General features: G+C 46.3%; 1 protein-coding gene across 2 annotated transcripts in view; it reads left to right on the top strand.

Annotated features, from left to right (window-relative positions):
* ASXL2 (ASXL transcriptional regulator 2) overlaps positions 1 to 20,944 on the top strand; it is a 110,980-nt gene extending 90,036 nt beyond the window's left edge. For both annotated transcript variants that reach the window (XM_034060446.1, XM_034060445.1), the window contains 4 exons: positions 2,904 to 3,000; positions 4,831 to 4,936; positions 8,233 to 8,947; positions 10,840 to 20,944. In XM_034060446.1, coding sequence (XP_033916337.1) covers positions 2,904 to 3,000; positions 4,831 to 4,936; positions 8,233 to 8,947; positions 10,840 to 13,254 — 3,333 coding nt within the window. In that variant the 3' untranslated portion in view covers positions 13,255 to 20,944. The remainder of the gene's footprint in view (positions 1 to 2,903; positions 3,001 to 4,830; positions 4,937 to 8,232; positions 8,948 to 10,839) is intronic.
* The last annotated feature ends 665 nt before the right edge of the window (positions 20,945 to 21,609 follow it).

Here is a 21,609-nt window from a genome sequence, read left to right as displayed (position 1 = left end):
TCTGCTTTTCTGGCATCACTGCTGTCAAATTCTGAATTTGTTAAAGTGAAAACTGAACAAGTTTACTATGGCACATTCACACTGTTCAGACTGCAGAGCAGGTGTGACCTGTGCCACAGAGCCTGTGCCCTGACCCAAAACACATGGTTAAAGGTACCAAACACATAGTGTGCAGCAGCCATGGAGGCAGCTCATGTCTGTGGATTGTCTAAGATCTCTTTGCAAGTAAAGAGAGGAATTTGGAAAGGCAGAGGAGTATTTAGTGGGGAGAAGTAGGCTACTTTGCTCTGGGAGTGCACAGAAGAAATGGTGAAGTTTTTCACTGAGCTCTTCACTAAACAGTCGGTGATAACAGGACCATGAGTTACAAGGGGATAGGAACTCAGCCTTCAGGACTGAAAGAACACCTAAGAGAATCTTTTGGTAGGACAGTTATTTCAACTCAGCTGTCCTGATGAACTTCCTCTGATGCATGAAGCCATCTCATGATTGCAGCAGTTTTTTTAATCAGCCTGGAGAAGGCAGGGATGATACTGAGAGATTAGAAAAGATTAAACATTGCACTTGCATGTAAAAAAAGAAAAATACAGTTGGGGAGGTGAAGTTCAATCTGTTTATGCTCAATACCAGAAAAGTTGCAGCTAGAACAAGGATGCTTCCTTCCTTTTACCTTACTTGTGTTGTGTTACTCTCCAGTATTCCCACCCCAGCTGGCTGGGAGCTTCTGAGCAAAGCAGGAATCTGTGCTATGCTACTTGGTTGTAGGAGTGTCAGTTCAGATGCCTTAACATATGTGCCTAGAGCCATTTTAAATGTTCTTTAGATAGCAAAGCTGGCTTCAAGATCCACTCCAGATGGAAGTCTTCCATATGTCCTGTCTCAGGTCTGCAAGTCCCTTTAAGATACTTTCTTGTGTGATGTTCAGATCAGTACTAGATGCCTGCATTTACGCACTTCAGTCACTTCCTCGGAGTCTGTCTCAGCTGCTTACTCAGGGCTTCTGTTATAGAAAGTGGCACTCCAGCTGGTACACTCAAGAGCCTTTTGAGCACATGCAGGTGTCTGCCTCTGCCTGAGCTGAACCAAGTCCCTACCTCCACACATCCAGTTGACTTGACCACTATAGACTGTGAAGTGACACCAGCCTAGATGGAGATGCTAGATGGAGCCGAGACATCCATGTGCAGTAAAGTGTTACCCATCTCTGTGGCCATGCTGCTCTCCTGGCTCTCATACAGTGTTAATAATGTCTGCGGTCTGGCAGCTGCACTGTGGTCTGCTTTAGAGAGGATGCTGCCCTGAGCAGACAGTGTTCCTTTGGAGCTAGGAGGAGTTCTAACTTTTTACATTGTCTCATAAATTCTGATCTTTAGTCAGCATTCACTGGGGACTTGTTAGTCCAAGGCTGATCCAGTAAATACTTGAAGCAATTGTTTTTTAAGTCCTGTGGCCTTTGTAATAATTAGGTATGTGTCAGAATATGATGTGATGGAGTTTGCAGCTGGAGTTTACTGGCAAGAACCTCACAGCAGATGGTAGGACATTTCTGCCCTGGCTTTTAAGTTTAATTTTCCTTAAATTCAATGCGAATTTCACTGAGAACAAATTTTGACTAACCCTGTAACATTGCTTGGCTCCTGAGAGACCAGATCTTACTTTTTGCTGTAATAAATCTCCTAGAGCAGCCCACCACATCAAGTGGTGCTGCATGCTTTATTGCACGTCAGTCTTCACTGTAGTAAACAGAAGAAGAGGCAAAGGCGTTGGACATGCCAGTTGTGAAAGGTTGCCTGTCTGCTGTGTGTTGCTTGTCAGGGACTCAGTCTGAGCTGCTTCAGCTGGTATTTCTGCAGAGGGGAAAACAGGCACTGAGGCCTGACCCTGCCAGCCCTGTGGTAGTTGACTGCCCTCCAGCACAAGGAACAAACAACCCCATATATGCAGCACAGGATAGTCATGTCAATTCTGCTCCCTCTAGTCAGGTAATACAGTTTGGGACTAGAAAATAAATCTCTGCTTTTGTAATCCCTAGAATGGCAGCTTCTAACTTAAAAATCTACCAACTATATCTTATCTATAAAACCTTCTATTGGGTCAATTCCATAATTTTCATTACCTGCACCACAAACACTGGCACAGGGAGAGTGCAGATTCTCTGTAAGTTCTGCTGGTGAAGGTTTCCTGCACCGTCTCCCAGTGTGATCAGATGTAGCTTGCACTGCAACAGCTGGATTTTTCTTGTTCGTTCTGATTTATTAGGCAATAAATGGAAGCACATCAGTTTTGGCCACAGCAAGTTTTTGCCACTAACTGAACCTTTCTCATTTATGTCCTACTCTATATATAGCATGACTGCCCTATTTGATTAACCATATTTCAAAGACAGAATGGGTTTTGAGCCTCATTTGTCCATTCTTCCTGAAGCATCTGTGGTTATGATTACATACAGTTCAGGTGTCATGTAAAAGTTACTTTTATACAATACCTCTTATGTCCTTACTTTTCCCTCACACACTTCATGTTCATGAGAAGGCAGCAGAGCTGGTGCTTTGGGTGGTAGGCAGCTCATTCATTCTACAGGGGAAAGGGCAGCTGAAGGAGCTTCTCAGAGGCTGTGCTGTTCTGTTTCCGTGTGCTTCTCCTTGCCACCTCTACCATCTGCTGCTCATGTGTGTTTGTGCAGCTATAGAGGATGGGCTGAGGCAAGAATGAGGAAAATCTCCCACAACCTCCTGGATCCCAGCCTTGACTAAGGCTGCACATTTTTTCCTGCAGCAAAGGCAGTTTCCAGAGAGATCTTTGACAATATTGGAGCTCTTGCTCTGTTTTCAGATCACATATGATGAAATGTGACATTTGCCTTTCCAGCTAGTTAATACTGTTTGTCTTGTCATGTGTTCCAGGTTGGGGCAGATGGTTTGATGAAGCTCAGTGGCTCTGCACTCAACAACGAGTTCTTCACCTCAGCTGCCCAGGGCTGGAAGGAGAGGTTGTCAGAAGGTAAAACTTCCCCAGACAACGATGCAGAACTTTAGAAGGCTTTCACCTAGTGAGTTTTGGGGAATGTGTGAAAAAGATTTCATGGAGAGGTTGAAGCACTGGAAGGAGTTCCCAGGTAAAGACAGCTGTAGTCAACACAGGCTGAGAAAACACATGCACCTGCAAGCTCAAAACTATGTCATCTCAAGGTCATAGAGGGGCTGCAGTAAGGAGTTCACTTTTGAACTTAGCATGTACAAAAATTATAGAATCATAGAATGGTTTGGGTTAGAGAGAACCTTAAAGCTTGTCTAGTTCCAGCCCCACTGCCACAGATAGGGACACCTTCCACTAGACCAGGTTGCTCAAAGCCCTGTCCAATCTGGCCTTGAAAAATGAGCAAGTCTCTGAAAGAGATGAGACGAGAGGGAAAATGTATTTAAAATCATATTGAGATGACTATATAGCTGTGTTATTCTGAAGTGGTGGTAGCTAAATATAGCCCACTGCTGAGCTCAGTGGAGAAGGTAAATCATGTTCCCCAAGTAATGCACTTGGTCATCAGCAAAGTTATTTGGACACATCTGGTGTGGTCAAGTCCTTTGAGCCAGTATTTTTTATATAATATAACATCAGATATTTACTAATTGATAAGATTCCTGCACCTTCAATGGCAATTTGCATCTTGAACTTAGAGGTGCTTAATCCCATCATTTGATCAAATCACATCACCAGAAGTGCAGTCATGCACTGTGGGCAGGGACCATCTCCACAGCATGCATCTGGCTGCAGGTTTTCATGTCCCTTGTGCTCAGGGCATGCCTGAGCTTATGACAGCATGTGCTTTTAGCTGAAATGTCCCAGCTGGGAAACAAAGGATCACCACAGCACTGGAAATCTAGGAATTCACTGCTGCAACAGAGACTGTTTCAAAGGACTGAATTTTGAGCTGTGTTGCCACGTTACTCTAAGTAAAGGCATGTGTTCTGCTGGCTTTGATGCAGCAGACTTTCTATATTCACCTGACCAAATTTGTATAAAAATACAAAAGGAAGTTGATGGAAGAGATTCTGTTTGGGCCCTCTGTACTTCTGCAGTGAAAAGATGAGTGTCCTGATTTAATACTGACAGGTACCAGTGTGCTGAAAAAGGAGCCAAAAATTGTTGAGAAACAAACTGCGCAGTGATGGAAGTATCTGATTTCTGGTGATCCTCTAAATAATCCTCTCTGGAGTAATTTTGGCAGGAGGCTTAAAAGGAAAAAACAAAAAAGTAAAATAGAAAAGTCTAGACACACATTGTGTGTATTTGTCTTGGGCTTTTTTTCGCTTCTGGATGCCCTTGTTTCTCTCCAATTACTCTGCATTACTGCCATTGAGGTGGGAATGCTGGGGGTGTCTGCTGAGGAGGAGTATGGATGGAATGGAAGAATGTTTGATAGAGAGAAATAACATCAAAATTAGATTGATCTCATTTTAAAATATTCAGAACATGAGAATCTGGATTTTATGAGTGCACTTAGATTACCAATGGAATTAACTAAGAATTGTCCTGAAAAAGATGATGTCCTCATTGTCATTGTCAACCTTCTAGGATTCTGTTGGCTACCAGAGTGGACACTCATAGGAATGGGAGTTACAACTGTCGGGCATAAAGCTGTTGCCTGGAGTAACAGACAGCAGAGGAGCACTTTGCAGCTCAGGAGAGGAGCTGAAGTGCTGCAGGCAGGGCTGCAGTGTCACATGCTGTGAAGGGTTGTCTGAGACAATGTGAGTGGGAAGGCTCCTGGGGTTATATGGCTTCATTTCATCTATGCCCTTTTTTGAAGATATCCTTTATTGCTTTTTGCAGGTGAGTTTACACCGGAAATGCAGCTAAGAATACGACAAGAAATAGAAAAGGAAAAGAAGGTTGAGCTGTGGAAGGAACATTTTTTTGAGAGCTACTATGGACAGAGGTAAGACCATCAACTGTCTTCTTTACCCTTTCATTGCCTATCCAGGTGTACCTGTTGCTCCATTTGTGGCATGCCCACGAATAAACACAATTTTTCATTAGTCCTGAAAGCTGATAAAAACCTCCAGTTTCATCCAGCTGCTGCAGAACTGAGAAAACACCTGAGGGGCTTAGGTCAGAAGTGATGTGTTTGCTGTTGTGATTTCTAATCCTTTAATAACCAGCGTAGAACTGGTTTCCTTGGGCAAGGATGTCCTTTAGATTTTACATCTTAACTTTTCCCACTCCTTACTACAGTACTGTGAGTCACTCCTTGTAGGGTTCTTCTAATGTCAGGATCCCCAGGTATGGCAGTGGTGCATACTCTACCTTGCAGCAAATCATCTGCTACACAACATCTCATGTGTTTCTTCACATCCGGACAGACATGTATTTGGTTAAATTCACACACATTCCACATTCCTCTAAAGGATGCTTTTCAGTGCTCCTTTTTGCAAATATCACTGTATGAGCTGGAGTCAAATGGAAGCTGCGTGGGGTTGTTCGAGTGCTGTAGTGATGTGCCTGTGGTGGCTAATAATGGGAGCATTTCTTGTTGGCCAGATGTCATGGTTTAAGCCCAGCTGCCATGCAGCCCACTCGCTCACTCTCCCCCTTCCTCCCCCCCACCCTGCTCCAGGAGGGATGGGAAGGAGAATCTAAAGAATGTAACTCCCACAGGTTGAGATAAGAACAGTCCAGTAACTAAGGTATTACACAAACCACCAATAATAATAATGATAAGGGAAATAACAAGGGAAGAGAATACAACCACTCACCACCCACCAACCGATACCCAGCCTGACCGAGCAGTGATCTAACCCTTCCAGGTAACTGCCCTCAGTTCTACATTCTGGGCATGACATGCTGTGGTATGGAACACTTCTTTGGCTAGTTTGGATCAGGTGTCCTGTCTCTGCATCCTCTCAACTTCCCCTCCTCCCTGGCAGAGCATGAGAGTAAACATTCTGACCAGCAATTCAAAACATTGGTGTTGTCAGTGCTGTTCCCAGGCTGAAAGTCAAAACCAGAGCATGCACCAGCTACTAAGAAGGAGAAAAATGACTGCTGCTGCTGAACCTAGGACACAGTATTCACCCTTATTTCATACCGTTCATGTCATGCTCAGATCCCACAATTTCAATATATCATCACTCTTATCTCATATATATATATCCACAGAGAGAGAGAGAGAGAGATAGATCATTCTTTAGTGCATGGACCAATCCCTGTAAAGCTGCTGAGTCCATCTGGTTCATGATGTCAGGCTCCATCTCTTGTAACAGTCTTTCAGAGCAGGAGAGAGAGTGTGATGTAGTCAGTCTTCCAGGCCTCCCCATATTTGTACTTCAGCTGTCATCCTCCATACCAGAGAGGCTTTAACAGCTTGGCTTGCTTAATTGCAGCACGTTTCACATTCGTGAATAACTGTGGCAATAGTGTCCATTGCTAAGGCCACCCCCCGATCATGAGTCCATCTATATGTTCCATCTCTGCCTTGATGTTCTGGAGTATCATGGGCCCACCAGGCTCAAAATAATTTACCCTCCTCTTCAGCAGTTTCTGCAACTTGTCATCGGGGACTCCATACAACTGCCTTCCACCTCCGACACTTCCAAAGCACTGGAGGGGCCCAGTAGACTAGATACTCACCCATCCTGTCCCACACATCCTGCCACTCATGACTGTCCAGCCTCGGGGAAAATCTCCTGGTCCTCCTGTCTTGTTGTCTAATCATAGACAAGGCCCAAACACAACTCTGCTTAACTTCCGAGATCAGACAAAATGGTCATGGATAAAACACACTCTGTATGTGCGCCAACATGGTGATCCCCATCACAATCAGCAGGCAGGTCTCAAGGGTACCCAAAGGCTATTCAAAATCTTCAGAACTCTCAAATGATGCTGCTGTACTTGTCACTGGGGCTGATGTAGTGATGTAGCTGCTGTGCTTGGAGCTGGAGTAGCTGCACTGCCGGCTGCGGTCAGAGTTTGAGTAGCTGCTGTACTTGTTGCAGGGGTGTGTGGAAATGTCTCCCTCATAGGCTGACCACCCAAGGAGGGGGAAAAAGATGTGTAATTGCTATACACTTCTATTATATACCTCCCAGAGTATAGAGGTGGTGACCACACTGGGAACACAAGCCAGATGAGTTTCAGGATCAATGAGTCTATTGAATTACAAGTCACGAGCATAAAGTACAATGAAACAAGAACCTTAGCCCAAGGCCCCCAGCCGATAAACTAAGACAGCAAATACCAGCTGTAAGTAAGGTACAACATGCTGAAACTGTGAGATCAAGAGCAACAACTTTGAGAGCAAATAAATCAGCATTGTGACGAGTGACTATTAATCCAAAACAATGAATGCTTATCACAAATACGATTAGACACCCTCCAGTAAGATCTGTCATTATCTCAACTCTTCGTGCCCCACATTGGGCATCAAAAAGAACTGTCATGGTTTAAGCTCAGCTGCCACGCAGTCCACTCCCTCACTCCCGGAGAGATGGGGAGGAGAATTGAAGGAATGTAACTCCCACAGGTTGAGATAAGAGCAGTCCAGTAACTAAGGTATAACACAAACCACTACTGCTGCCACCAATAATAATAATGATAAGGGAAATAACAAGGGAAGAGAATACAACTGCTCACCACCTGCCGACAGATACCCAGCCTGACCTGAGCAGTGATTTAACCCTTCCGGGTAGCTGTGCCCAGTTTATATAGTGGGCATGATGTGCTGTGGTATGGAATACCTCTGTGGTCAGTTTGGGTCAGGTGTCCTGTCTCTGCCTCCTCCCAGCTTCCCCTCTCCCTGGCAGAGCATGAGACTCACAAAGTCCTTGATCAGACTAAACATTACTTAGCAACAACTGAAAACATCGGTGTTAACAGCACTGTTCCCAGGCTGAAATTCAAAACCACAGCACTGCACCAGCTACTAAGAAGGAGAAAAATGACTGCTACTGCTGAACTCAAGACACCAGATTAATTTGACTTGCAGCCTGGTAAATTGGTATCAGGATAGAGGACTAGATCTAACCTGTATTCCAAGTATTTAGCTTAGTCGGGTTTAAACTTTGCTGTTTAGTTCTGTTTCATGTGGAAGCACCAACAGAACAGAAAACTTTCAAGGATCCTGGCACAGAATTAGATGTGTGAGACGGGTGTGGTATGTAGTGAAACCTCACAAGTTTAGTGAGGATAATATGCTTTTTGCAAGAATGTTTCACAAAGATCTGTTTTTCTTGATAGTTCTGGGCTAAGTCCTGAAGAGTCCAAGAGACTGATAGCAAACACCGGCCCTGCTGAGACAGAGACTGAAAATCTAGCAGCTGAGCCACCAAAATGCCCGCCAGCCTCTCTCATCCCACTCAAAGAGGAGATGACCTCTCCATTAGAATCTAAAGCACAAGCAGTCCAGGAAGCACCAGTGATGAAAAAAGGAGGGGAGGAGAGAAGGGAGGACGTGCAGGCAAAACCAGCCAAACCTGCAGAGGCTTCAGTCTCCCCTAGTGGGTGTGCAGTGAAATCCAGTGACCATTCCCTGCCTTTAAAAGAGAGAGTTCAAGGAGAGTCCCTTCAAGAGAAGCCACAAATTGCCAGCAGTCAAAAGGCAGACGAGAGAAAGCACCCTGCCTCAAAGGAAGTGCTGGGCAAAGAGACTGCCAGTGCCTCAGGTGTGGCCCCAAGTAAACCAAAGAGCCCCGAAGCAGGTGAAGTAGTAGTAAACATGAAAAGCCCTATGATGACTCCAGAAACACAAGAAAAGAAGCCCTCAGTAAATGAAGACATGGAAGTGAGTGTGGAAGCCCCCAAGAGGAAGTCAGAGTCTAGGGAAGAAGCTTCAACCACTCCTGAAAAGAAGCCGCGGATCATGGAGACCTGTCAGCACCATCAGGCGTTTCGGAGCCAGGCACAGCCCTTTCCTGCTGCGGGGACCCCAGTGCCACGTGTACCCCCACTCAAGGTAAAGGGAAACTAAGCTCCATGGAGCAGGTTGTGTGGGTCAGCTCAGCTCAGCTGGTGGCTTTTTTCAGTTCATTTCCAGTTATGCGGGTAGATTGTGTTACCCACTTATAGCGATGGAAATACTTGATCCAAAATTATGTCAGTGGTTTGCTAAAGGAGATCTGCTGGCTGGGTAATCAACATGACTTAGGTATCTCTTGTACACGTGCCTCTGTTGAAAGATCTCTTAGGCCAGAAGCTCAGAGAGTAGTGCAAAAGCCCAGGGGAAAGCATAACAGAGTATTGCAGTTCCCAGTGGAAACTGGGGAGGACCTGCAAGACCACAAGAACAAAGCAGTCTGTAGCCCAGAGGTGCACAAAACTTGGCAGGTGTGTGAGTATTCCCATTTCGGTCCACAAAGACTGTTAACTGTCAACAGCTTCTTCTGATCTGTCAAGCCCAGGAACTAAATTATTTACTTGTGTTTAAAGAAAGACCACCTAGAAGTAGCACAGTTATAATTTACACCAGCTGGATACGGCATAGCACCAGACTAGGTTGCAGGAAAATACCTTTTCAGGGAACACCTCCATTCCAAAAGCCCTTTGGCTGCTGATTCTTAGTGAGAACTTACATGGGGGAGGAATCAGGCAGTTGTTCACCATGGGGATAGGGCAGGAGGAAGGAAGCATGAAAGAACCACTCCAGCCTATGGCCTGCACAATGCACTCCTGGCATCGAGACCCAAGTGGGAGCACACACCTGCAGCTGCGCTGCCAGGAGGTGTCCTGCTGGTGAGTACCTCATCCACTCAATCCAGGTGTTCCATCCTCTTCCAGATAATGATCACAAGATGGCACAGCACGGATAACTCCAATTGTTTCTTCAGTGGTGTTATTTATACTCAACAGTGTGTAGTAAATGGATGAACCAACACAGAAAAAGTTTAGCAGTCACGTGTGACTGTGACAAGAGAAGTTTGGTTTCTGCAGAGTAGAGCCTCTGCTTTTCCTACCAGAATGTGCTCTGGTTATGATTCATCTCCCTCATCTGGGGCCTTAGGCAGAAGTTGTGAATGGAAAACTGCTTAGTTACTGTATTTCTCGATGTCCTAAGAATTCTGCTCTCCTAGTAAGAGTCTTTTATACTGGGAAGTACACAAACACATTTTACAAATGGTTTGTAATTCTCACCATGCTAGTAAGTATAGCACAGGGACAGGAAAGCATTAATGGAACTGGTTAGTGAAACCAAAACTGAGGGGAAACTGTCTATGTGAGATATGTAGAATGTACAGGAAGAACAGTTGATCTGCCAGCATAATAAAATGGGATTTAATTTACCAATGGAGTGAACTGAAGGATGGTTGCAAATCCCCTGTGAGGTAGAAAAGACAGATGTGGTGAGTGGTTACTCAGAGGAGGGAAGTCAGCAGATATATGGGAACAAACATAACAGTAAGATGTACTGAGGAAACAAGTACAAATCTGCAGGGGTGGAAGATGTGCAGAATCCAGCAGAATGTTGACACAAACCTTTAAAAGAATATAAATTACATATGAATAAAGTATTAAATGCAGAATAAAGGATAATAGGTGTTGAGTTTTGGAACACCCTCAAGGGTTTTTTTCTTTTGGAGTAAGGGCGTATGATGTAGTAGCTTACAATGGCAAGGGCTGAGCTTCCAGTCTGTTACCAAGATTGTAAGGACTTAAAACAGGGGTGCCAGGCATCAAAAGATCATGCATATCTCTTACTGTTTATCTCAAGTGAGGGAGCAAAGGGACTTCTCCGAAGGGATTCCTCCAAACCTACAACTGTTTCTCTTAAGACCAAACTATAAACACTTCTTAAACACAGGTTAAATGGTCCCCATGTCTCAGCTGTGTTATTCTCTTCCTCTGTTTCAGATTCCCGTTTCCAGAATCTCCCCAATGCCATTTCCTGCGGGCCAGGTCTCTCCCAGGGCACGTTTCCCAGTCTCACTTACCAGTCCGGGAAGAAGGGGAGCCAGAACTTTGGCAGACATCAAGGCAAAAGCCCAGCAAGCCAAGGCTCAGAGGGCAGCAGCCGCTGCCGCCGCCGCCACCGCTGCTGCTGCTGCTGCCGCCTCGACAGGGGGGGCTGTCCCAGGGCCTGGACCAGGCGGTGGTGGGGGCCCACCGGGTGGTGGAGGAGAGAAGAGTAACACAGCAGCAAGTGGAGCCACCCAGACTGGAACTCGAGGAAATGTACTGGAACTGGCAGGAACTGGAAGCGGGGGAAGTTCGAGAAGGTTTCTTGCCCACTGTCCAGGGAGCTGTCCTCACATGGAGACCCAGGCCACAGACCAGGCACCCCCTCACCATCCTCCTAGAGCACAACTACAGCAAACTCCCACCCTGCAGTCCAGAGCTCCAGCCAGCAATACAGGCACCGGCTCCTCCTCACCAGCAGCAGCGGCCCTAGAGAGTATCAACAGAACAAAACCAAGCACCCCCAGTGCGACCATAAATCAGGTGTCAGGCTCCCTGTGCATGGGCAGCAGGGAAAAACAAGAGAAAGCACCTCCTGCTCCAGCAGGCCCAAGCCAGGGCTGTGGGACAGCAGCAGTCCGGGATGGAGCAGCCTGCGTCACTATGGCCACAGCAGATGCCAACACAAGTGTAACTAAGGTAGCACCGACGGCCTTAGGAGGGACCAGCTTAGATGTCTGTAAAAGCAAATCTCCTTCCCCTCTGGTGTCTTCACTAACATCCATGAGCTCAGAAGAGCAGGCTGGAAGTGTAGTCACATCCACAACGTCTGTCCCACCCTCTAATACATCATCAGTGGCACCTAGCCTTAAAACTCATCCAAGTTCATGCTCAAGTGGGGCCCCCCCAAAGCCAAGCTCCAGTATTCCTGCTAATAACCCTTTAGTCACCCAGCTTCTTCAAGGCAAGAACGTCCCTCTGGAGCAAATCCTGCCGAAGGCTCTCACCAAAGTAGAAAAGAAAACTGTCCTGTTAGCTTCCCATGAAGAAAAAGGGGCAGATAGTAGTGCAGGTGTAGCTGGGAGCGGCACTGGAACTGAGGGTGGTGAAGGGCAATCAAGTTTACCCACACAACAGCTTGGGAAGGTCTTCTGCCAGAACAGGCCTCTGCCTCACATTCCAAGGACCTTTCCACTCCCCTCGGGAAAGGACCCCAATGTTGACCAGCACCAGGGCCGTGAGGCACTCAGCAAAACCACACAAGAGCAGATCCTCCAGACCCTCATCAATAGGGTCCAGAGGCAGAATTTGTTGCCAGTCCTCCAGCCCTCACAACTGAACCTCCCTCCTTCAGGTTTCCAGTTAGAAAACAGCTCTGCCAGCCAGAGGTTTATGTTAGGCTTTATGGGCAGGAGGACATCCAAGCCTGCCATGTCTGGTCATTATCTGCTCAACATTTCCACCTATGGCCGCGGCTCAGAGAGTTTGAGGAGAAGCTTCTTCTTGAACCCTGAAAACCGCTTCTGTCTGAACAGTCCTGCTGATGCTCCAAAACCAGAATTTGGGGAATGTGAAGAGGCTGGCCATGGCAGCAGCAGTGATGAAGGAGAGGCAGATGATGAGAGTACTGGTGATGAACATGAACAGACCGATGTGAAAGAGGAGCCCCAGGCCTCACAGGTGTCTGGCCAGTGTGAAAAAGAGCAGGTCTCACATGGCATAAATTCTTCTGATTACAGCACCTTTGCTAAAAAGGGTGTAAAGGCAGAAGCAGCCACATCCCAGCAGACAGCAGGCAACAAGGAGAACATTCAGGCATTTGATGGAACTATGCTAGCACGAGACTTCATTCAGGCCGCTCAAGAGCAAGTGGCACATGCGATGAGGGGGAAAATGCACAGCAACCCGGAGCTGTTCAGTACTCCTGTGCCGTCCTCAGACTCTGCGCCACAGCAGCCTCCGCTGCTTTCCCCACCGCACCCTCCAAAGCTCTCTCCGAGTGCTGCAGCGCAGCTCATTGGGCCCAGTTACAGTGGCACAATAAACGTCTCCACCTCCCCAGACGTGAACCAGGGCTCGCTCATGACCGGGCTGTCTGACTGCAACCAGTTGTCCAGTAGCATGGGGAACGTCATGTCCTTCTCAGTGACTGTAACCACCATCCCCACCAGCCAGGCTGTGAACTCTGGCAACCACAGTCAGACCATCCCTGTTCAAGCCTTCGCTGAAGACAGCAGCATGGAGGATTCCCCTTCCAAATGTTACTGCAGGTTGAAAGCCATGATCATGTGCAAGGGCTGCGGGGCCTTCTGCCATGATGACTGCATCGGCCCCTCTAAGCTCTGTGTCTCCTGCCTTGTCGTGCGGTAACCGGGACGGGAAGTGGGGAGGAGGAGAATGGCTTGATTTTGGTTTTGCTTTTGGAAGTAAATGGGGAAGAAACAGGAAATTTACTGCCTTGCACAAGAGACACGTTACTGAATCAGGAATACAGAGTAGAGTTCTTCTTTCATTAAAGAAAGAGCACCTTCTTGTACAGTGAGTCTAAATTGAGCTCAACTACGTGAATTGTGACAAGAGTTTGCACTTAAGGAATTATGTAAATATGTCACATTATTTTGTTTAAAAATATTTTTTCAATCTTTTAGGAGATAAGTGTTTGACTTGTACTGCAGTTTCATTAACCCCAGCCTGCTCTCCGGCACGTTTGCTGAGCTCTGCTCTAGATGGGGGAATGACCCCCCCGGCAAAACCTTAGCCTGTTGTTGGTCTTCTCTTGACAAAGAGTAGACCAGGATAGTCAAGAAACACAATTTTTGTACTGACTGATGACAGAGCATCGAAGCAAGAGCTCTGCACGGGCTTGCTCACCAGCTCTAAATCCAAGTTCCCATTTTTCAGATGTGGGAGGCATTAACATTGTGCCAGCCTTTCACCTCTGACTTGGCTGTTTCCGGAAGGCATACTGGGTTGTGCAATATTGGCTGATGGGTTTGATTGGCATATCCTCTCCTCTTCAAGGGGTCAGTTGCAGTAACCTTGTTTGAAGGAAGGTAGTGTCTGATTTGCTACTGGTAAAGACTGAAAAAATAGCAACTGTACTAACCATAGGATTCAAGAATTTCAATCACTAAAACAACTCAGTGACCATGATTATCAGTAAATCCCAGGAACCATTTAAAGCAGAGATCATGAATATGTGCTGAACTGCCTTTCAGGCTGTCAGGACTCAGCAGAAATGTGCTCTCTGAGGTGTTTCCAGGGAGCTGGCAAGAGCCGTCCCACAGTCAAGAGCTGTGTCAGTGTGTGATGCGAGTGAGGAGCCCCAAGCTCAGTCCTGCTGCTTTCTGGGAAGCTTGCTGTGCTCCTCCAGACCTCCACCACAGCCAGATGTCTCTCATTTCTATAGAGGGTTTTATATTTAGCTACGTATAGGAAAAGGAAAACAAGTGTCTTGTTGGGCCTCACTGTTGCCCACTGTGGGTGTCTCTTTGTGTTTTAACATACCAAATCAGGCTCGAATCGGCGCAGATTTGCTCAGCTGAGGTTTCGGGTTGTATGGGGCTGGGGAGGAGGCTGTGCCCCCTGCCTCAGCCCAGTCTGGAATATCGCTAGTGATGCTCATCCTCACTTCCAGTGTTCAGGAATTCATTCAGTTTGGTTAATTGAAATTAAAGCCATTACAAAATGGTACTCTGTTCTCAACAAGTGGCTCCAGGCTGGCTAATGAAGCATATGCCGACCTGCATTTTAATGTACCGCAACACATCCACATCACATCGAGGATCTGTGTAGTGTTTCTCTTCCGAAACACAGAACATCAGGTTCACTGATCACATCCAGTCCCATGTTGTCACTGTTGGGGGCGGGTGGGGGCCATACTGCATCTTGGTCAGGTAACAGATCTGTGTATGTTTTTGATGGAAAAGCACTGAATTCACTTTTAATCCAAAGGCCTTTTTAAGATGAAGCAATATAAACAAAATAGGTGGGACAGCTGTTTTGTGAGCGCGGGTCATCAGCCTGCCTTTCCTCTCCCCATTTGACTTATACTACTGCTTTCCCATTTCCCTTCTCTCACATTGTTGGTAGAGCCCAGAGATACTCCCCTTGAAGCAGTGTGTTTTTCCAAGGAGAGCTGGTGATTTATTTGGTAACGATAAGGAATAACAAGTTGCAGATTTAATCATAGCAGAAGTGTTTCCTTCCCTGCCCAGCAGAGCGTGACCCCCTAGGGCAGGATTAGTGGGCGTGAGGTGGCAGCAGCTGCAGCGTAGCTTGATCTCCATTTTGCTCATCTTATATTTAGTGGGGAGCAGCAACCCAGCTTTCTAATTGCACATCACTGCTCAGACCCCCAGCAGTGCAGAGGAGTCAGGTGTTAGAAATAAAGTCTATATTTTTAATCCAAACTGAAATCTCAGAAAGGATCACATAAAAAATTGCTGTCATGTGCATGCTGCACATATGCCAGTAGTGGCTGTAGCCCAGGAAACACTCCCTGGTCTGTGTGTGCATGGGTGGAGCAGCAAATGTGGGTTCCTTCTCCTGTTGTTACTCTGTTGTTACCCTGTTGTGCTGTCAGGGGGATAGCTCCTTCCCTGGGTGGTCATGTCCATTGGCACCGATTTGGAGGTCAGCCATTACTGCCTGCTTCCATCACTTCTTCTGTAACAGGAATTTCTGCTACTTTAAATCTCAGATGCAGTGTTGAAAGGTTTCAAGTTGCTATCCCTGGGCAGTGCAGGACTGAGAGCAGGGTCTGTCTCTTGTTAGTGCCTCATCTAGGCCTGAAAGAACTTACAGTGGTGTAATCCTTGGGCAGACACATCCATTCCTGTTCAAGACAGATCTCCCAGTATAACCTAATTTAAAGACTGTTGCTAGTTACAAATAAAATGAAAAGTCATTCTTGTCTCAAATAAAAGTAAAGAGGTTTTGCTGGCATAATTGAGTCAATTCTGCTCATACCGTGGCTTTTATCAGTGGGATTTTTCAAGGCTGCTTAAGAGGGGAAAGGAGGAGAAGATTCTGGAGTTGCAGGCTGTGATCTGCCACCTTGCCCTTGGTGCTCATGGGCTTTTCAGCCTGCTGCTGCTGGGCCTGTCTCTAACACAGTCACTGACCCCGGCTGAGGGGTTTCTTGTTTCTCCCTTTAAATTGTACAGGTGTCCACTTGTAGCATGAGGGTTCAGATGGCTCCTGCGGCTCCGACAGTGGGGGAAGCTGTGGGAAGCACAGCAGCTTGGCTCTAGTGGGCCCCAGCTGGGATGTGTGGTGAAGATCCTGGTGGCTCCAGACTCATGTTGGGCAGCGTAGGCATCTTGTGCGATGACTCGGAAGTTTACCACTCTGTTCAGTGCCTTAGTTATCTTTTAATGGATCAGCACTTTGCTTGGGCTACTTTACTTCTGTTTCTTTTTAAGAAAATAAATTCTTTCAACTGCATGTCTTTGATTTTAACATATTCTACGAGCTACTAGGTGCAACTTGATGGAAGGATCTCCATGGGTTTGAGTGGGCATTAAGTAGTTAGGAAATCATTAGACATAATGGGGCTTAGTGTAATAACCTCTGCAACTACAGGTCGCTGTTAACACCTTGAAGTCTTTGAGTGTTTTACGCTGCTGGTTGTTGAATCATGTATTTTAGAAGGGGGAAACCCAGCAGCCAGTCTGGGACTGTTCCCCACATGGCATCAGTCGCTGCTGCTGCTGCACCAGTGCAGAGCTGCTCCTGGCACTCCCATCATCTGACCTTCCCACTGTTTCTTCCAGAGGGTCAACAAACCTGCGTTCACCCAGGGTTTATAAATGAAACTACTGTCATGACATAGTGAAAAATACTACTTTGATTTCCCCCCTCAGGTATTGATAGCACTATGGTAAATGTCATCATAAAAACTGAGTCAAAATGTTTTCAAAGCCTAAAGTCAAACTGTGTTTGTGGCAGTAAAAGCAACTTGAGTAAGAAAAGATGCTTGGATTTAAATTCTCCCTCCAAGCTACATCCAAGTCCTGCAGCCTCAGAACTAGAAATACAGACTAAGCCATGTTTAACTTCCCAATACAAACCCCCCATACACATATTGATGCAGTGGAGCAGCGAAGGCAGCTCTGAATGAGTTCGGGTGTTGAGGCAGATTGGCAGCACAGGGACTGGCTTTTGAGTGAAATTTTCATCTCCCCTCTTAAACCCAAAAGGAAGGACCACAATGCCAGGGGACAGGCTGCTTGGCAAAGTTTATGGTAGTAATAAGGGCTGATGGGCAGCAAGTTTCTGGTGAAGCTGCAGCCAGGAGCTATCCTCAGGTCATAACATTAGATGAGTCTTGTTCAGGTGCAGAGACCATTTTGGGCCTGGCATGTGCAGTGGTAGGTTTGAAGTGGGCTGAGGTATCTCTGGTGGGGAGATCCCAGAAGGGTGAATGCCAGCCTGCCCCGACATCCTCCTACCTCCCTGGAGGTAGATGGTCTCCAGCCCCCTGCAGAAGTGCCAGGATAAGCACGTGACCTGTGGAAGGGCTGAGGCAGAACCCACCCCTGCCCCACGGGCAGGCTATGGCACCTATAAGCACTGCAGTGTGGAAATAAAGGAAGGGGCTGGAGTGTCCCCAATGGAAGGGCAGCAGCTGGAACCCCCTCACTAGGGGCTCTTGGAGCCCTGGGCAAACCTTTCAGTCTCACTTGGGAGTTTTGCTTAGGCTCTGTTGCTTGGAGACCACAAGATCGGCCCTCAGCACCTGCCTTTGCCTCCATGGCTGTCATAGGTTTGGGAGGGGAAGGCAGACAGATGCACATTGAATTATCTCTGGCAATGAGCACAGATGAATTGTGGCAGTGGGGCAGGTGCAAGGAGGCTGTTCCAGGCTGTTGCTGCCTCTGGCTGACCCATGGCCTGGTGGTCAATGTCCTGGCAGCCCTCGTGTTGCATGGGGAGAGCAGTCAAGTGCATGGTCAGAGGGCGACAGCCAGAATTCTTTTTGTTACCTAGTGTCGGTTTCTTTTTTTAATGCTATACATTTGATATAACTGAAGATCAATTTTAAGAGCTTACAGTAATATATTTTAAGTAATATATATTTTAGTATATGTAAAAACAGTGGACAAAGGAAGATTTATGAACTAGATGAACAAGGTATTGGGAGTCAGCAGTTTCCCAGCAAGGCCAGGAATAGTTTTACTAGCAGGAAAACTGACAAGATTCTTTTTTTTTCCACTAATGCAATAAAAATAGGAATTCTTAAAAAGAAGAACTCCAGTGCTGTTTACCGCATGCATTTCTTGTTTTGACAACAGGCCTGTAAACGCAGTTCTGAAGATACTAAACCTTTGTCTCTCTTTTGCCTTTTTAAAAGGGACTTAAATTGGAATAGAGGGTATGTACAGAAAAATCAAGTTGACACCATTTTAAAATGTATTTTTACACAAATAATATAGAAAAAAATCATATTTTACATAAGAATTTTAAGTATTTGAAATATGTATATATATACTGTATGTACTTCATATATTCTTTATTTTACATTTTCAATGTATTAAAAAGTATTTGAGCTGGTTGGATTTGAGCATGTAATAATGTTTAAAAAAACAAAGGAAAAGCAGAAAAGAGGGGGAGAGGAGGGACGTGCTGCCCCACGCAGCAGCAGCCATGGGGTAGCACAGGAACCAAGAGTGCCCGAGCAGCTGAATTTTGCAAGAGTTTGGCAGTTCTGGGTCGAGCACACAGAGCAGTTTTCAGTCCTGTGTCCTGTTTGTGTTCATTCTGCTGCATAACCACCCCGAATGACCTATGAGGAGAAGACAAGGCGTTGAGGTGGATCTTTTACCCAAGCAATGCTACTGTTCTAGCCAAAGAGACATACTGCTACAGAAGCTACACAACCAAAACAAAATCAAAGCTATTCAGTTTTGCTCTGCCACTGACATTTTAATGAACAGCTTGATTTCTGATGTGAGTATTTTATGATGCTTATGGGAAATTCAAGCAATATACCAAAAGTCCAGCAATTTCAAGGAAACACTATCAAAGCAGATGTGGTTATTTTCTTAGTTTGTAGGAATTTGGGTGAGAATCTCCCTGGAGAGGATGCAGCATCTTTGCAGCTATTAGAAATGAAGGGGATTCTCCTCAGGAGTGGGATCCTTGCTCTTGTGTAGCAATGCAGAGGGCAGCTGCAGAGCAGACCAGCAGCTCACAGAGGCGTCAGGATTGGGCCCAGATACACGGCGCTGCATATTGCCAGTGAGGCAGTGGTTTCCCTGCCTCCTGGTACTCTATTCAGATACTGCTTGTTCTCTATGTACCGTCTCTGACAGACGAGGAGAGCTGCAGCCCTGTGATTACTGGCCCAGTTCTGCAGCTCCAGAGACAAGAGTACAGATCCCTGCTGAGGGAAAGGGGGAAGCGGCTCGTCAGCACAGGAGGTGCAGTGTGCTTGACTCATCCCTTTTCCGTGATGCCTTTTGGCTTAGATAAATCTCAGATTACATTTACTTCCACTTTCTCCAGCAAGCAACTGCAGGAATCCTGTGTATAAACCAGAGATGTTTACAGCAGTCCTGTATTGCTGGGACTGACAGGGAAGGAAACTGGATGTGGGAAAACAAGAGGTGTTAACCAGTCAAGTTTTAAAAGTACAAATCTGAAACCTGAAAAGGCAGGCAACTGGGATTTTTATACTGCTTCAGTTATTATTGGAACCTTTTTAAAGGCAAACCACGGCACCCAGTGCTTTGTCAAAACTTGCTCTGGACACACGGAGGGGCCTTCCACTCGAGAACAGTTGCACTATAAGAAAGTCCCGCTGTTTGGGGGGTGTATATATGTGGAGTTGGGAGGGGGGCTGTGCAAGTGTGTCCGTGTGTACACACAGCTATGTTCTAGCTAGGTGTACGTGGTCACACCAGCTTCATCTCAGTCCTCTGGTGACAGCACACCTTGCAAAGTCACCACAGACCTGAGACAGAATTACAGCTTTTGTATTTGTTTTCGTATTTAAGATATATAGGTTAGAAAGAAGATATAATAGCAATGTGTTTTGAGCTGCTGCACTTTTGAAAACAAAAACATTCCTTATTCCCCTGGTACTGCTGCATCTCCCATCCCTTCCCCAATTTAAAACAATTTAAACCTTTCAACAATTTAAACCCAACAGGTCTGTACCTTTCAATTAAGACCTCTCAGCTGCTGCATTATTGGAAAATCTCGGCCAAGAGTGTTCCTTTGGGAGGCCAGGCCTCTGGGATCCTTGTGGCCAATTCCGCAGCCATCACCAGGAATGCAAACCACCAGGACATGAATATGCCTGGTGAAGCACTCCTGCTACAGCGTGTGCAGTGGAGTGTTTCCCAGGATTTTAACCCCACCAGTAGCTGAGACAGGACAGGTATTACCTTGAACCTCAGGGACAGAGGTTTCAGTAACAATTTTTTCCTCTGATGTCTAGAGGTGCACCAAGGATGCACCCACAAACACCCAACTTCGCTGGATTTACAGCGCTTTCTGTTGCCGTAAATCTCCTGTGCGATTGTATCACAGTCCGTTTGTAAAGTCAGGTTTGAGTGAGATGTTGTGGCCAGGTTTGTGTGGAAAAAAGAAAGCAATGGTAGTTCAGTGTGGTAACTTCCAGGCATTGAAAATCAGCACAGGCCAGTTCCAGCAAAGGAGCAACACATCAGGGACAAAGGTGGTCTGTTGTGCTGCAGCTATGCATTTTGGCAAAGGTTGTTTTGTCAAGGTTTTCACTCATTTTGCTGTATGATTCCACCTTAGCTTCTCACCAGCATTAAGAGGGATCTGAGGAGTGCTAGAAAACAGCGTCTAACCTGTCACTTGAAGAGCTGCGTGCCCCTAGGAGGCAGCACTTTGACAAGCAACAGCCTGCCCTGTGGCTTATGTCTTACTGCGATTCTGTTCCTCTTCCTCTCACTTCTTTTTGTCATGTAAAACTACCTGCTTTATAAATGAATGTAAAATACAGTAGTTCTTCAGCACATGGACAAATGTGTATTTTATCTTAATGTTTCATTTTATGTTAAATAAAAAGCATATGATTTTATGGTCGTTTGTACTGCTCATTTTGATTGTTCGTTTGACTATATGTTGTTGAAAGACTGTCTTTCAAGGGACCCTGATGAATGATAGTGAACTGCACTTCTCTGGCTTTATAAGCTGTGGACATCTGCAAAAGGTGTTCAGCACTTTTCAAGGGGAAAACCTTGGTTTAATATTAAGCCTTAACAAACCGTCGGCAGTTCCCTCAAACCTCACTTCCTGTCTCCTGTTGCTCCAGCCCTCAGACCATGTCCATGGCATCCTCTGGACTCACTCCAACAGCTCCACATGTTTCTTATGCTGAGGCCCCAGAGCTGGATGCAGGACTGCGGGGGGGTTCTCACCAGAACAGTATAAAGGGGGAGAATCCCCTCCCTTGATCTGCTGGTCACACTGCTGGTGATGCAGCCCAGGACACGGTTGGCTTCTGGGCTCAAGTGCACACTGCTGGGTCATGGGGAGCTTCTCATCAACCAACACCCCCAAGTCCTTCTCCTCAGGGCTGCTCTCAATCCAGTTTCCCCCAGTCTATCCTGATACCAGGGATTTCCCTGACCCAGATGCAGGACCTTGCACTTAGCCTTGTCAAACCTCAGGAGGTTCCCATGGACCCACTTCTTGAGCTTGTCCAGGTCCCTTTGGATGGCATCCTGTCCCTTAGGTGCATCA

The sequence above is a fragment of the Melopsittacus undulatus genome, chromosome 3, assembly GCF_012275295.1.
Source record: "Melopsittacus undulatus isolate bMelUnd1 chromosome 3, bMelUnd1.mat.Z, whole genome shotgun sequence".
Lineage (NCBI taxonomy): Eukaryota > Metazoa > Chordata > Aves > Psittaciformes > Psittaculidae > Melopsittacus > Melopsittacus undulatus.
This window is presented reverse-complemented; position numbering and strand designations above follow the sequence as displayed.